Below are 16,411 nucleotides of genomic sequence, written 5' to 3' on the forward strand. Positions count from 1 at the left end.
TGATTTCCTGATAGACAAACATATTTTGAGAGTAAAGTTAATTAGATAATTATAAGACCCAAAGAAATAAATTCATATTATATGTATGCGTAGAAGAAATGATTGTTATAACCAATACATATTAAATGTTGTCAAATCGAGCATGTCAAAATTGCTTTGTATTCTGTTATAATTGCTAAATATAATTACTGTAGTCCCATTTCTTTAGCAGCAGTAACAGATTTGCTAAAGTTGAACCTATCCACCGTCTTCTTTGCTTGAAAAATTCTTCGAAGTTTTCAGGGCAATGTGTTTTATTGCTCGCAACAGCACAGTATTCTATGAACCAGCCGCTTTGAACCTTTTAACAAGTAACAAACACAAGAAATCAGGAAGTTAATGAAAACAACTAATTTTCTCGAAATTGTAAAAACAGGTAAGGGTTGATTTCTTGGAAGCAAAATGGTTAGCAAACACGACCAGAGCCAAAAATCACAGATGAGTTCTGCAAAAAATAGAAAATGGTATCAGACGGGTTGCTTCAAATATCTAACAACATGTACATTATGATTATACTGAAGAAACAAAAACAGGTACGGGTAGACAAATGGAAGTAGTAACAGGGCAAGTAAAGAAAAGCAAGAATGAATATTCACAGTAAACAGAATTTACAAATAGATGAGCAAGTGAGCAGACTAAAGAAAACTGAAACTAATTTGTTTGATTAAACTCATATTTCTATACAATGACATATTCAACGACGTTGAACATTAACAAATCTTACGGTGTTTTTGATAACATTTTAGAAATTCACATAAAATTTAAAACACCAGCTATTATCTCATATGAAATACAATTAACAATAAGTTTTAAACAATGCCATGAAGTCTCTTAAATACAGTATATAAAAATTTTCGAATGTCTTTAGTGATTTACCTTTGCGTAATGCTAATTGCAATTCATTCCACAGTTTTGGACCAATAGTACAGATAATTCTCTCTTTTAGGTATTTGATACCTAATAAGAACGTTTAAAAAATGGCATTTGCTTGGCATATTCATGTTTCACTTTTAAAACAACCTTTACCGTGCCTTTTTTATCAATTTATAAATTACACAGTGATGGCAACTGTCTAAAACGCTTGCAGAGAAATCATTTTAGCATTAATTTTGATAAAAGAAGCATCAAACTATTGGTAAACAATTATAAAACACAAAATAATACTGTCAATATAATTTTTCTAGGGTGCCTAAAGTAAAAGGATTTAATGAGACAGAACTCCAACACAAATTAAAAATTAAGGTCGAGTCCTATGGGATTGTTTTAGATGTTGCTCACTTTATTAAAAATAACTTCGAAACAGAAGTAAAAAATACCTACATTTTTCCACATTTTACCGCATGTAACTCAGTATTTTTAAAGATATCTAAGTCTACCCCTTCTGTTTTAGAGGTAAATTCACTTTGAACAGCAAGAAATCACTTATCAAATAAAACATTTTCACTTTTGTACAATAAATTAAAAATAAGTTTTGAAAAAAGTAAAAACTAGAAAAAAGGAATATAAGGAAAATAAATTGACTTGAACCTATACCCTCTGAAAAATTTAAGTTAAAGTAGGTATATTGTAAGAATTGAAAACTCTTCAAAGAGATGTACACTTTTATGGATCTAATACCTTAAATGTGTTTGCACTTGTTGTATGTAAAACCAAAACGACATTTAGAATTTTCTGATGATATCAAACCTGACCTACTAGAAACATACTATGTGAGCAGTTCTGTTAAATACAAATGTGTCCTGCAAATGTGACAGCTATGCATGAAGAAAGAATCTTAAACTCAATCCTCGCTTTCACCAGCAACCAATGTAAGTCATTCATTGCTTGCTTGGAAATATTTGCACATATGTTTTGACTACGTTGCATCTTATGCACTTCACTGTCAATTGTACCATACATTATAAAATTGCAGTAATCCAGATGTGAAAAACCTAGAGACAAAATTAAAATTTCAATGGGTGCTTTGGTTAAATATTATCGGATATTCTTAATTTGAATGGAATTCAACATGGCTGTACGACAATTGCAATTTACATGATCTTTTAATTTCAAAGTTCCACTAAGGCATTCAACAAAATATATAACCATGCTATCGCGTTTGATATCATCACCAGCAATGCTTTAATCCAATTTGTGAAACATTTGTTAAATTGAGGTGTGTTACGAAACATAATAAATTCAGTTTTTGAAGTTTTCCTTTTCAGTTATTTTTATTCATCCAGTCATTGATTGTAACTTCGCACCGATAAGCATACATGGGACAAAAGCCCTTATTTGCTATATAAAGACTGATGCATATAGACTGATATGGATAATTTATGAATGATATATCAAAAAGTGTTCCAGCGTAAGTGAGTTAGAGCAACGGACCAAGGCAACTGCATTGCGGCACATTGCATTCAAGCCGGCGGTCAGATGAATACGCAATTAATTTTTTAAGTACAAGGTCTTAATTAGAAGTCTACCCATTGAGTTGTTTCACAGACAAAATATTGTGCTTTTAGGACATTTAGTGCACTTCAGTCATTTGCAATAAGGGCCATGACTTCCTGTCTCTCAATACCACTAAGAAGATCATTAACCAAATTTCCTAAATGTAGACTGGTTCTTAGGCAAAAGAAGGTTTTAATTTACATGTTTGCTTTATCTGTATAAAACAGCTTTCTCAATAAGTTTTGACATATATGATAAGTTACTCACACAAATATAACTGGAAAGTTCTAGTGGAAGACCCGATTTTTAACAGAGGTCTTGTTTTATTATACAGGCAAAATATCTTGTTGCAATGGGATATTTACTGGGCAGAAGTCTGTGTTCATGAGATTTCAGAAGTTGTCTAAATTGTGTAGCCCGCCAGCTTAGCTAAACAGGGAGAGTGTTGGTCTACGGATCGCGGGGTCGTAAGTTCGATTCCCGGGCGAGGCGTATATTCCGTGACGATTTGATGAAAGACATTGTGCCTGAAATCATTCGTCCTCCACCTCTGATTCATGTGGGAAAGTTGGCAGTTACTTGCGGAGAACAAGTTTGTACTGGTACAGAATCCCGGAACACTGGTTAGGTTAACTGCCCACCGTTACATAACTGTAATACTGTTGAAAAACGGCGTTAAACGCAAAGCAAGCAAACGAATTGTGTACATAAGATAATAGGTAAGGGTAGATTCCTCGGAAGCACAGAGCACCAAAAACACAGCCCCAGAGCCACGCATTTATATAGTAGGCCCACAACAACAAAAAAAAAGCTGTAATGGAAAAATATGTCAGACGGTTTGCTTCAAACATCCAACAAGAACATATTTAATTATGCTAAATATTGATAGAGGGGAAGGAAACGGCAAGGGGCGAAAAGGGGTCGGGGTGGTGGGGAGGGGAGTGGAGAGGAATCCGAAGGGGAAAGCTGCACAGGGACGAATATACAAGGGAATGTCATGTTCTTTAAAAACAATCGCACTACAACGTAAACCACTAAAGCGCAGACACTCATGTACCAAAGATAAACACACAACTACGATCAACTAAATAACATAGAAAAACGAACAAGCAACAAATAAGAAAACAGTAGGGCACCGTAATAGACTCACAAGGATACAAACGCACCCACACACGTAGGAAAAACAAGCAAGTACCATCTTGGGATTCGGCTGACAAACCAAAGGGGAGCCACGAAAACTTACTGGAAGTAAAGGGGGAGGGGATGCAAAAAGTAGCGTAAAAGCAAGGGAAAATGAGAGGGCAAAAGGGGGAGTGGGGCGGAGGAAAAATGCTTACAACAAACAGGAAAATATATGCAACAGACAATACAAGACAGACAAAACAACCAGTTGAAAATAGGGGCACCGCCTTGGAACGGTCAGTAACCTAAATAAAGGAAACTGGGGGTTTAAACGCGTTTAGGGAATGCCAACCTCGCACTTACCCTATTTTCAACAAGTTAAACAACACAATGTAAATAAAATCCCCGCTGAGAAAGGCTCTAACATTAGTGCAAAAGTAACAGATAAGTAAAGCAAAACATAAAATTAAGGTAAATTTAAGGTACAATTACACAAATGTATTCAACAACTTGTCTGTAGTCAGAGCAACAAGAGCCCAACTTTTAAGGGCACGACTAAGAAATCTGTAAGACAAAAATCAACTCCCTCAGTCCGTTGTATGTAGGATTTAGGAGAAAAGCATCATGGAGTCCTACACTTTATTAGTCATCGCACCATCAAATAGGAAGGCGTAGCAATTAACTGTAGAGGGGTCAATCACCAAACATGCACTGTGCTTCATGATTTTTGCATCATATCCTCAACAAAAAATTGGTTGAAAAAAGGGGGGTATGTTTAATTTTCCGAATTTTAAAAACTACATCTTCATATTATTCCGGGTGTGTAAGTCTAAGTTTTATAAGTGTTTTAAGGGGCGTATTATATTTTTCTAACAGTTAAGACGATATGTAGTAAAATTTACTAAAAGCTTTCCGTAGGTTATGATAACGGTAATCCTGTTGTAACAATTTCTTGGTCATATGAAGATTTCTGTCATTAAAATAATCTATTTTTGAGCAAGCTCATGCAAAACGAATAAGCTGTGAAATATAGACACCGTATGATGTTGCTCGAGGGACATCTCCATCATGATGTGGAAAGCCGACAATTTCAAAATTAAAATCGTCACTTTCATCATATATTTTCGTTTCTAGATTATTATTCACAATTCTTAAATTTAAATCCAGAAATGACGCTTATAAATCTTAAGTATTAGGCTTGTTAAGTTGTAACTCTTTAGGTTAAATATATTTCACCATTTCTGAAAAATATTGGTTTTCCATATTTGAAATATCACCAAGATACCTTGAGGTTTCATTAAAAGCTTCAATAATTTCAAATTGTGTCTCAGTGGATAAACTAAGCATGAAATCTTGTTCATAACAGTATAAGAGTAAATCAGCAATGAGGGGCGCAGTTGGTACCCATCGGGATACCAATTACTTGTCTGTAAGTTTTATTGCCAAATTTGATAAATATATTATCTAGTAAAAACTTTAGAGCTTCACAAACCTGATCGTTACTCCATAGGTTGTATCTCTTAAATGCACTGTTAGAAAAGAATGCTCTAGTTTCATTGCAAGCCAGTTAATAAACGTTTTCTCTCGCAAATGTGTTTTCAATTAAAGGTACAAGTTTGTCTTTAATAAGATTATGTGGTAAATTAGTATAAAGAGTAGAAAAATCATAAGTACTTATCTTCGAACATTTGAAGTGCTTGTTTTTTTTAGCTTTTTGATAACATCTCCAGAGTTCTTGATGGACCAGAAACAGATTAACACCCGAGTTCTCATAAACCTTGGAGCAATACGTCTGTACGTGGTCTTTAATTGCAGTAAGACGAGAAGTCAAAAGTACAGAAATGTTTCTTTGTAGTGCATAGGGTTGAACTAGCAATGAATCGAGCTTTATATGGAGTTTTGTGAAGTTAAGGGATCCAGTAAAGAGTAAGGAGCTTCATTTGGCTGCCGTCAAGTGCGACATTAAAATTTATACAATGATTTGCATGACCTTTTGCAATAGTTTCCTCATCTAGTTGTGATAACTGGAAAGTTTTTGTATGCTTCAGTTCATTTTGTAATACTTCTGTGTAATAAATGCGACATATAATAATAATAATATTAGAAGCTTTATCTGCAGGAGTAAAAACAAAATTCGAATGTATCTTGGAAAAAGCTTTCTTTAAACTTCGAAGTGAAAGCTTGGGTTTAGGAGGTAATAAGGAAGGATTTAATTCGTAAAATTTAACTCGAGTTTTAATGATTTTAAAAATATTCTTTTTTCATTCAGTGAGCGCGTTCTGATCTGCATTTTCCTTCCGACACCATTTTTTAATATAGTCATCAATAGAATTATTTCAGAGAGACATTTTTCAAAGTTAATGGACGAGTGAATTCTATATTTTGGACCTTTGGAAAAAAATATCTCTGATTCTTTCATCATTAAAAATCTTAAAATTACCCGTTTTGACATGGCCAGCTGGTTTGTAACAGTATTTAGATTCTTTACAGTTACAACTGTTTGGAACATTAAGTTCTATATCTAAATCCGTGACAATTTGATTGTAATGAAATATAACGTTTCTAACTGGTTTATTGTATTTGTAACAGATAATAGGTGTTTCTGAATTCTTGAAATATTTAGGAATAGAGTTAACTACAGATTGGTCTCTCAAAATACTAGGTAAATCAATGAACTCGATTCCTTTATTTACGAAAGATAATTTTAGAAAGTTTCGTTTATTACACCTATTTACTTGAGGCTCAAAGTTTTGATATCCACTCGGGGATTGAGGATTTTTCAGCTATTTGATTTATGCAATGAAACAGTCAGCAAATGTTTCGGCCAATGAAATATTTAACTCTCCTTGAGGCAATTGGTTTTCAGATTTGATACCAGATAGTCCAGACACAAATCCATACAAAGTCTTGAAATTATCGTCCTCTATAATTAAATTGAGTGTATTTCTCCTTTGACGTTTGATTTCAAAATTGTTTTAGTTTCTTAATGGTTTAAACAACCCAAAGTGATCTGTTTTACGCCTTCATGTACGCTAAGATTTTCGAATTTGTTTAAGATGTTGCACATTTTCATTGAACCACGGTTTTGGTGTCTCTGAATTATAGTTGTCTCTTTTAGAGGAGCAAGCTTATTCAGTTCTTTAAGTGAAAAGATCCAAGCGATGTCTTGTATGAGTACTGATATCAACATGTTGTTCCAGGCCCCATTGTGAGTAGGAAATTAGCAAAGTCAGTAATAGCACTGTCATCAATGTGAATATGGAAATTGAAATCGCATCTTATAAGTAACAGTATATCCATTACCCAATAATTTATCTCTAGTGTAGATGAACTTTAAAATTGAACGACATGTAAGATGAAAAGTAATGGAATTTCAGCACAATCACTTCACAAATGAGAAAGTTATTATGATAAGATGCCAGAACAAAGAATATATACATATATATAATGCGAACTTGTATCCTTGCGGATCTCACGTATGGGAAAGTCAACTGTTCTGAACATAATTATATCCCTGAATGCAAAATCTATATATACATGATATGTATTCAATGTATCCTCGAGATCCAGTTAACTTTCAGAGAGAGAAAATATAGCTTTTCTGGTCCCAATCAGCTATAAAGACTAAAATGTCACTACTGATTTGTGAGACATGAAAACAGAGATTTGAGTATATATATGCAAATGTTGAACCAGTTCGAATGTGTAGTACAATTCGGACTCGTATATAAAGCAGCATCGAAACTAATCTTATTGGGTTAGTGGACTTGCTGTGGCATGTGCGTGTTCGTTTTTACTGCTAGGCGCTTTGCCGTAATTGGTCTGGTATATTGTGGTGGAGATTTCGTTTGTATAAATTCTCTCTACTATATATATATATATATATATATATATATACATAGATGAGCCGATAGGCGAAACTAGTTTGTATTTTTGTAATTAAATACTGTTGGAAAGGCATGTGAAGTCATATATATATATATATATATATGTATGTGTGTGTGTGTGCATGTGCGTGAGTGGCTGTGGTTGTGTCAAGTATTAATAATTATGTAGATTTTAATTTATGAATTAAAAAATAATCAGGTCAGACTATACCAGTAACGTGCAAAACCATCTGTCTTCTCCCATATCTTTTGTTAACACGTCAGCCGCGCTTTCTACCTTTTCAGCATATGATGGTAAAACGTCTTGAACTGCTTTGCGTCGATATATACTGAAACAGCCCGGTGAGCATAGAACAGTTCCAAGAACATTTTCAGCAGCCTGAAATGATGTTTTTTGTTAGTCAGTCTATATTTGTTTCGAAAAAAAGACATATTTCTCCGTTGTGTAAAATTAAGGACTGCATTTCACAAGCGCCTCTTTGTTTTAGTTTGATATTTCACAGTTTCAGTTGATATACTACATATTTATAAAATCTAATGTATGTTATCATTTGATATTAGAGAATGTTAGTAGCTTTATTGTTGAACCTTGATGATGGTATTCATGCGATCTTTATTTCAGGCTGTATATAACATACCTTTTGAAACCAGTGACCAATGGCATATTCGAATTCCTGATACCATACCAATGGACCACTACCAAGAGGATATGTTCGAGCACATGCCGCCCCGACAGAAGGATCACGTAACATGAGGTCTATTAAAAATTCTACAGATTCGTGGGTGAATTTAACGTCAGCATCTGTCACCAGAAAATACGAATGCTCCTTACATTCCGCCGCTGAAGGCAGATCAAGTATATCATTAATATTGTACTGATGATAAAACAATATAATTCAAAGTAATGACACTTACAATAACAATAATGATAATAATAATTCAAGGTTTGCTGAGTATCATTTCTATATAATGTATCAGTATTCTTTGTCGAAACTAGAATATTTTTACATATTTTATTTTATAGGTATTTTTCATCACAGGTTGTTAGCTCGGTCATTTATAAACTTCAATTCTTTGATTACATTTTGATTCATTTGGATAAACTATAACGATAAAACAAGAGTTTACTAGCAAACGCCCGTCAGAACACATCACTTTTGATTTTGAAAATTCTCTACTCCTTTAGCAGTGATGGTTAATTTTCGCAATGGCAGTTATTTCAAGTGACATTACTCCAGTCCGGCTGATTATCGGTCTTGACCAAGATAATATGCCCGTAACCATTTGACTCAGTTTGGTGAACACTGAATAAAAGCTGTATGAATTATTAAAAGGACCCTGTCAAATGTCGCAATCTTATTTAATTCAAGGACCATAAGATTGCCTGAAATATCTGATTAGTTAACCAACTTTTCTGAGATAATATGCTCATTAACATTGCGACAAGGTTTGGTGAACATTGAAGAAGAAGAAGTAAGAGAGGATGAACTGTAAATGTTAGTAATGCTTGTACCATAACAAGTGCGACAAACCAGATTATATCGAATTTGGCCGAGATATTTTGCCTATAGATATTTTAACCCAGTTTGATACACATTGGCGGACAGTGTCAGTTTTCGCAATTTTGAGTAATTTAAGGACACTACTTTCAGAGAGACTTTCAGGATCCAGTCAAATTTGGCTAAGATATTAGGCATAAATATGATAACATTTATTTAGCGCTGCTTAATGTAGAAAGCTTACGCTGTCAAGTTTTACAATTTTGAAATTTAAGTCTCAAAACACCAGAGCCACCTAGAAAATCCAGATGGGTAGAGACCTTGGTCGAGCTATTATGCTCATTAACAATTAGATAAGGACTATTAAAAAACAAAGACAAATATCAAACAGGGAATGCCACGTACCAAAATCGCAGCCTCCCCAAAACGAAACCTACAGCACGCAGACGTGCACACCACAAACACACATACATACACGCGCACACACACAAAGCAAACACACGAGGACAAAACGAACAAACAAAGGAACACACACACATACACGCGCACAAACACAAAGCCTACACAAGAGGACAAAACGAACAAACAAAGGAACACAGTGGGGCACCGCCTTGGAACGGTCAGTGGCAAAAACACCACTGGGGAGCTTAAACCGGTTTATGGTGCGCACCCAACCTCACTCTTACCCCCACCCTGTTCCAAAGACACGGGACAGTGTAAATAAAAGTAATCCCCTCCAGGTGAATCTCTAACACACGTAATGGAAACAAAAAGGCATGGCATGTAAAACACAAAAATGCTCGTGTATAAAAATATAAAAATATAAAAAGCAAACCTTTAGAACCAAAAACGTATGTACTCAATGCCTTTTCAGAAGACAGAGCAACAAGAGAAACACCCTTAAGGGCCCGACGAAACAGACCAGAAGACAGATATCAAAACAGTTCAGTCCTGGTAGGATTTAAAAACTGCTTATCATAGAGTCCTCCCCCTCTTCCGTCAGACACAATCAAAGAGGGAAGCGTAGTGTCCAACTGTAAATGGGTTGAACACTAAACATGCGGTATGTCTCAAAACAGTTGGGTTGTAAGTCAAACTACACGAATTAAAATATTAATAAAGTATAAATCGAAATAATAAAAAACTGAATAATCTAATAGGAAGATATGTTGGCCTGCCTGCCAGAGTGGATCTGCTAAAATAGTATCTAGAAAAAGATATAGCATTTTGAACTGAAGGTAATTATGTAAAATTCACACCTTTATATCCTTTTGACAAACAGTTCCGCTGACTTAGAAAATCTAATACATATGACATATACATGATTTGACTCCATCGTTTCTTTGATTTAACCTGAAATAAAAATCATACGATCATACATTTATTATCAAATTAAACAAACGATGGCGTAGGTTTATAAATTAGTTTCCCATACAGTAATAAAGCTACAAATTCAATTTTGTAGTGTTGCAACATGTATAAAGTTAAGTATTACTTCAGTGTTGTTATATTTTCTGGACCTGTCGTAAAATTGAGTGAATCCAGTTTGACTATAATAGAGGTTAAGCTTAAGCCAATTGTTTTGCTTCATTGCGTTCTATGCTTCCAAATAATCTTAATAATAAGATTTTGTTCAGTTTAACTATAGAGTATGTTTGTATTTGTTGTAAGAAAATGAGGAAATTCCGACCAATTGAAAGAAAGTTAGTAATGAAAATGTGAAATCTGCAAAACCCAAGATCGAATATATTATATCACATTTATATATTTTATCAGATTTTGGTATATATTATAATCATCAATAAAAAGAAGATATTTCAGGAGTGTCTTTGCACACTGAATTTATTAAACGATTTAAATAAGATAACGAGTTTGCTAAATCAGATGTGGAAAGGTGCATATATAATAAATTTAACCACCTGTTAGCATTTCCTGCTGAAACATCTAAACTGTATTTTCTTAAACTTTTGCAGACCAAGACATTTCGATCAAAATCTACTATACATTAAACGACGTCAACGTTGAAGCTTACTACACAAATATTATGCAAAATTATGTTATGGCTTTATTTCACTCGTTCAACATTAAACATTTGATAAATCGTGATGACGTCATTTTGAGAGATTGCATGTATAATTATGTAGGAGTTGTTTGTAATTTATAATTTTTGAAGTATTGTTCTATTTTATTTAATATAGAGAATTTGACGATATACAATATCGATAGTATGCTCATCTGAACATAGCTACATGTAATGCTGATAACTTATTTGTCAGTAGACTTTAAAGTTCTGTCAAATCAGAAACAGTCTTAACTCTTTATAATCTGCTAGTAAACAAATACACATCACAATCAGTCATGTTCCATAGTAAAAAATAAAGTTATAAACTATAGTGTATTATCATGTCCTTAATCATTTTTCTGTACGACTGGCTCCATCGTGTTTACTAGGCATATCACAATCATTTGTGAAATACTCAACAATAGTCCGTATTTATACACTTTATCTGTCTTGGCTATAAGACAGAAATAGAAGTAACAGCTTTACCTTATTTTTGTCCTTAAAGTGAATGTTGAAAGGCATCTCGTTTTCCTTTGTGTCTCCAGTTACAGATTTCATCGTCCATTTATGACATTGCCCGTACGGTGTCTCATATATTTTATCCGGATCCTTTAAATTAGGTTCTGTCTGCTTATCAGCACTTTGGGATTGGTTCACCGGTGCCTGTGTATTTGGTTCTGTCTGCGTAGTACTTCGTGTATCACTACTTTGGGATTTCTCCTTTAAATCTGTGTTCAGACATTAAAATAATGAAGACCTAAGTGTCTACTTAATACTATTTACGATATCTCCTTCTGTTGGTTTATCCGTTTAATTGTCATGTCTATTTGCCTCGCAGAAATGGGTTATATATCTTCTTTGTTTGTAATAAAAATAAATGTCCATGCTGATTTTAAGTAAACATTCCTTCAATAATGAGAAAATGATTTTATCTAGCAAACAATGGTAAATTAAACAATCCACGTTCATGTTTATTGTGTGTGCGTGTGTGTCTGTGTGTGTGTGTGTGTGTGAGTTTGTAAACGCTGCCAAATGGGTAATTTCGTATGAATACACACCAACGTACTGGGGATACGCCTCGAACCGGGGAATTCCCCGGTTCATTTTAACAATACCACGTTATTCCTGACCTTCAAATTAGTCATATCTCGAAAGTTGAGCTGATTCTGAGCGATAGAAATTTATTCCCCGGTACGCCGGTTCTGGTCATACACATATCTCACACACAATCAGAATTTTACAACGGTGTGTATCTTTCGCCATTTACTGCAGTTCCCCAGTTTACCTGTGTACAACTCTTAGTACATACACACAAAGGTTTAAATAGTTTTCACTAATTTAACAAGATGCCTTCGTCATTATAAGCTTATTAGTGAAAAGATGATGTTGACTAATTCATCAATAACCAATTAAATATCTTTTTACGTTCACAAGACAGTATTATATATTTATGTTACCGCATATCTTTTCCGGCTTATTGTGTTATGCGCTTTTATTTCTAAGTTAATGACTTGATTTGACAATACCTATGTTAAACTGAGAATATTATAGTATTATAATTATATATTTGAAAAAATAAATGTAGTACACGTATTACCTCCAAAGATGTTCATATATTCAGCTCATAATGCAATTACCTATGTAAATTCAACAGTAATCAATACAGCCAAGCAAGAGAATTTTAATACAGTTTCGTTATTTGTAAAAAAAAGAACAACAACATTTGTACATTTGTACATTAACTTATTGATATTATTTACTACACATCAAAGAAATGCATATGAGGATCTGACACCAGTATGTTTAAAATACTGATTAAGAACACGTGAAAATAATAAAACCTATATCATACAGTAGCTAACTCATGCAATTATCTTAACACGGGGTTTTCATGCTATTTTCGCGCTTATTTTGTTCAGACATCGCAATGTGTTGAAATCTATGATGTAAAAATGTCCCAAATGTAAAAAAGATACTAATACCTCTCAAAAACCTGTGTTGCATTTGAAACAGCATTTGTTATGTCATTACCTCCTACGATGTTTATACGTGTATAAGTAGCTGTCAACTTGTTACGCAATTATCTACGTATGTTGAAGAGTAGTGAATACTAAAAAGCCGAAATAGTTTAATACAGTTTTATTTCATTAAGTATTTGTCAAATTTAGAGACCACATTAATCATAACATTAATACATTATCTGATTGATTTTATCTACTACACATCAAAGAAAATGACACAAGGAACTGACTCCAATACATTCTTAAAACTGTTTAAACACTTGGAAATTCTAAAGCCTAGATCATAGCCAACTCGTGCATTTACCTTAACACGGGAATTTCATGCTATTTTTGCGCGATGTTTGTTTAGCGATCGCCAAGTCTAGAAATTCATGACAGAAAAATGTTTCAACAAAGCATAGGCTATAAAGTGTGTTGTATTGTCCAATTTATTTTACCTGTCAAAAAATGGACCCGGCTTTCATTATATTCTGTTCGAGCCTATATAAGATTAACGTGAAAGCCGGGAACATGTTTTGACAGGTCAATTAAATAGTACAATACATGTCCGAAATAATTGTACGACGGTTCAAATAAAATGATAATGCTGCGGCTGCACGGGTTTAGGATCATTTGGCAAAAAAATATAGAAACCGTGAGACATCAATTAAACACATGGGAATCACAGCAAAACAATTCTCATGCCAAAAAAAAAAAAAAAAAAAAATTGATGTTCACATAACGAACAGATATATCCTACAGGAAAATTGTTCCCAGATTCTGCAACCTGAAGCACACTATTTTAAAACTTATATCATGAGTTTGCTATATTTTAATAAGCGTTTTGTCTTTATAAACTGTCGCTTTTACCATTATAAAAGTTATTAAGTTGTTACACTAAAAACCATTGACGTGTAAAGTTTGAAAGCTCAAAGTCTCAGTGCGTTACTGTAGGGATAACGCATGTTTTTTCGTGTTATAACGTCTGCAGAATCCCGAGGGATTGGTTGGTGCCCGAGCCCGTAGGGCGAGGGTACCAACGTATCCCAAGGGATTCTGCAGACGTTATAACACGAAACAATCATGCGCTAACGCTATTCTAGCATAAAACGCGAAAAAATACTAATAAATGAATACATCCTAGCTCAACGTCATTAAATTTCCATGAAATGCGCGGGAATGTCTGAGTTGTTTTTTACGTTGACGTCATTTTGTTTTGAATTATCCGTTTTGGGGCCGAATGACGTTTACGCTTTGCCACGGAACTCGCATATATAAAAAGGTGTTATAACAGCACGCGAGCGCGAGAATCTCTCTGTTAACACACGTTTTCTCTCCTGTTAAAACACCCCCGAAATGTGACAAGAACAGCAGTTTTATGCTAGAATGACATACCAAGGGTAATTTTTACAATGCATATGCTCATTAACCAAAAGGAGTTTTTTTCTGTCACTGACATTCCTATCATTCTACAATAAGTATGAGCATGACATACAATTATATATGCGCATGATACTTTCTTCAACTTCCTTCTACTTCAGGTCCGTAGAAGTTCAGTTTGATCAAAACAACGTTTTAAGAAATCTTGTTTGTTGGACGGGGTGGGAACGACCTCACTCACCTGCTTAACAGTTTTGTTCATTCAGTGATATATCGCACCGTGCGTTTATTGCGGTAGCATTTTACGTGGTATTTTGGGGAAATAAAGAACGAACATTTTTGATGATTGAACTGACAGTGCTGATGAAATAGAAATAATCACAGTATTCTACAGATGAGTTCCGGAGGTATTAGAAAATACAATATGTAACGCATCGTATGAATTCACAACTTATTATACATGTACTAATCGCTTGATTGAAACTTGAAAACAGAGAAATTTTATTGCGATTGAAGGATTTTATTGAATATAAAGCTTTTAAATATATAACGATATTATTCGTTGTTACATATATGGTTATTTCATACTTCACTCATGTAACTGACCGACACAAAATAAGATATTTCCCTATTCGGTGACACATTAACGCTGTATTTATTATAAATGCAAGTATATTTATCTTTAGTTTTGACAGTGCCATACGTATGATTTACTGGTATTAATAGCATTGAGGGAAACACAAATATATAATAATCATAAAAATACTTACGATATAAATGTTTTGATAAAAACATTAATATCATGAATTTAAAATATTGTCCTATTTTATTGAACTGTCAAATGCATATTGATTAAATTGGCGGTGCATAGAATATTTCAACCTTCGGTTGATTTTCGGTACAAACCAGCAATTAAAATAGTTTATTTTAAATAGTGTATACGTTTATACGCAAGACACGATAGCTCAGTGGTCATCGTCAATAGCTTGAAACCTTGAGTTTGTAAGATCATTACCGTTCAGTATCTGTGTTTGTTTTTTTGTTGTTTTTTTTTTTCACAAATTTCAACAAACACTCTGTACATGTACATTTTTATCCAGTATTTCCTTCATTTTATTTCCACAAGTATTTTCTTTTTTTCATTTTTATCTCTTTTATCATTTTCTCATTTATATATATTTTATGTATTTTTTCACAGCTATACAAATTTCATCAATATGAATTACAACTAGCTTAATTCATCATTCAGTTTCATTCGAGGTGTCGGTACTGCTGTCAGCGAAATCATATAAATCATATTAATAACTGAAAATGAAAAATAAAAAACGTGCTCGCTAATGGGCACGAACCAGCGATTTCCCGCATTCAAGCCAAATGCTGTAACCACTGAGCCACAGATACGATCGATGAGAATGTGTTTCACTTACAATACTAATAATGATATTTAGACACTTTACCAAAATTTCTTTCTGTAAAACATACGGATAGCACCGAAGTTGGGCCGAATATTAAAATATCGAATGCACAGAGCGTGTAATGTATGCATATTTGACAGGTTAAAACAATAGCACAATGCCTATGACTGATTTCATTTTAATCTTCCTTGATCAAAACGATTTTTACACGAGCATTCCATTTCTGCATGTACTTTCTTTTGAAAGTTTGTGGTGAATTCAACTGTTGCTTCAGTTTTCATTCTCCTACCTTTGTAATGTTTTACTTTTATACATTTTCGTGATCGAAACTCCAGATAGTTGTGTTTGCAATTAAATCATGTTCAGTCTCTAAAGGAAAAATCGTCACAAAATTGGGAAAAAGACTTTCCGAGTGTGGGATTCGAACACACGACCTTCACAAATTTTGAAAGATTGACTATGTAAAGTCAACGTTTACTGAAACCTGATTTTCTAAAACAAAGATAAAAACAAAACATTTATATGGGAAAATAGTTTGGAATAGACTGGAAATGCTGTAAACTTTGTTTAAGTC

General features: G+C 33.7%; 1 protein-coding gene across 1 annotated transcript in view; it reads right to left on the reverse strand.

The window, feature by feature from the left end:
• Nucleotides 1-16,411, reverse strand: part of LOC123543146 (chitin synthase chs-2-like) — a 53,331-nt gene that overhangs the window by 14,340 nt on the left and 22,580 nt on the right. The window contains exons 9-13 of the mRNA XM_053533955.1: nt 11,529-11,770; nt 10,240-10,333; nt 8,120-8,322; nt 7,693-7,860; nt 190-340 (exon numbers count right to left, since the gene is read on the reverse strand). Coding sequence (XP_053389930.1) covers nt 190-340; nt 7,693-7,860; nt 8,120-8,322; nt 10,240-10,333; nt 11,529-11,770 — 858 coding nt within the window. The remainder of the gene's footprint in view (nt 1-189; nt 341-7,692; nt 7,861-8,119; nt 8,323-10,239; nt 10,334-11,528; nt 11,771-16,411) is intronic.

The sequence above is a fragment of the Mercenaria mercenaria genome, unplaced genomic scaffold (assembly GCF_021730395.1).
Source record: "Mercenaria mercenaria strain notata unplaced genomic scaffold, MADL_Memer_1 contig_3262, whole genome shotgun sequence".
Classification (NCBI taxonomy): domain Eukaryota; kingdom Metazoa; phylum Mollusca; class Bivalvia; order Venerida; family Veneridae; genus Mercenaria; species Mercenaria mercenaria.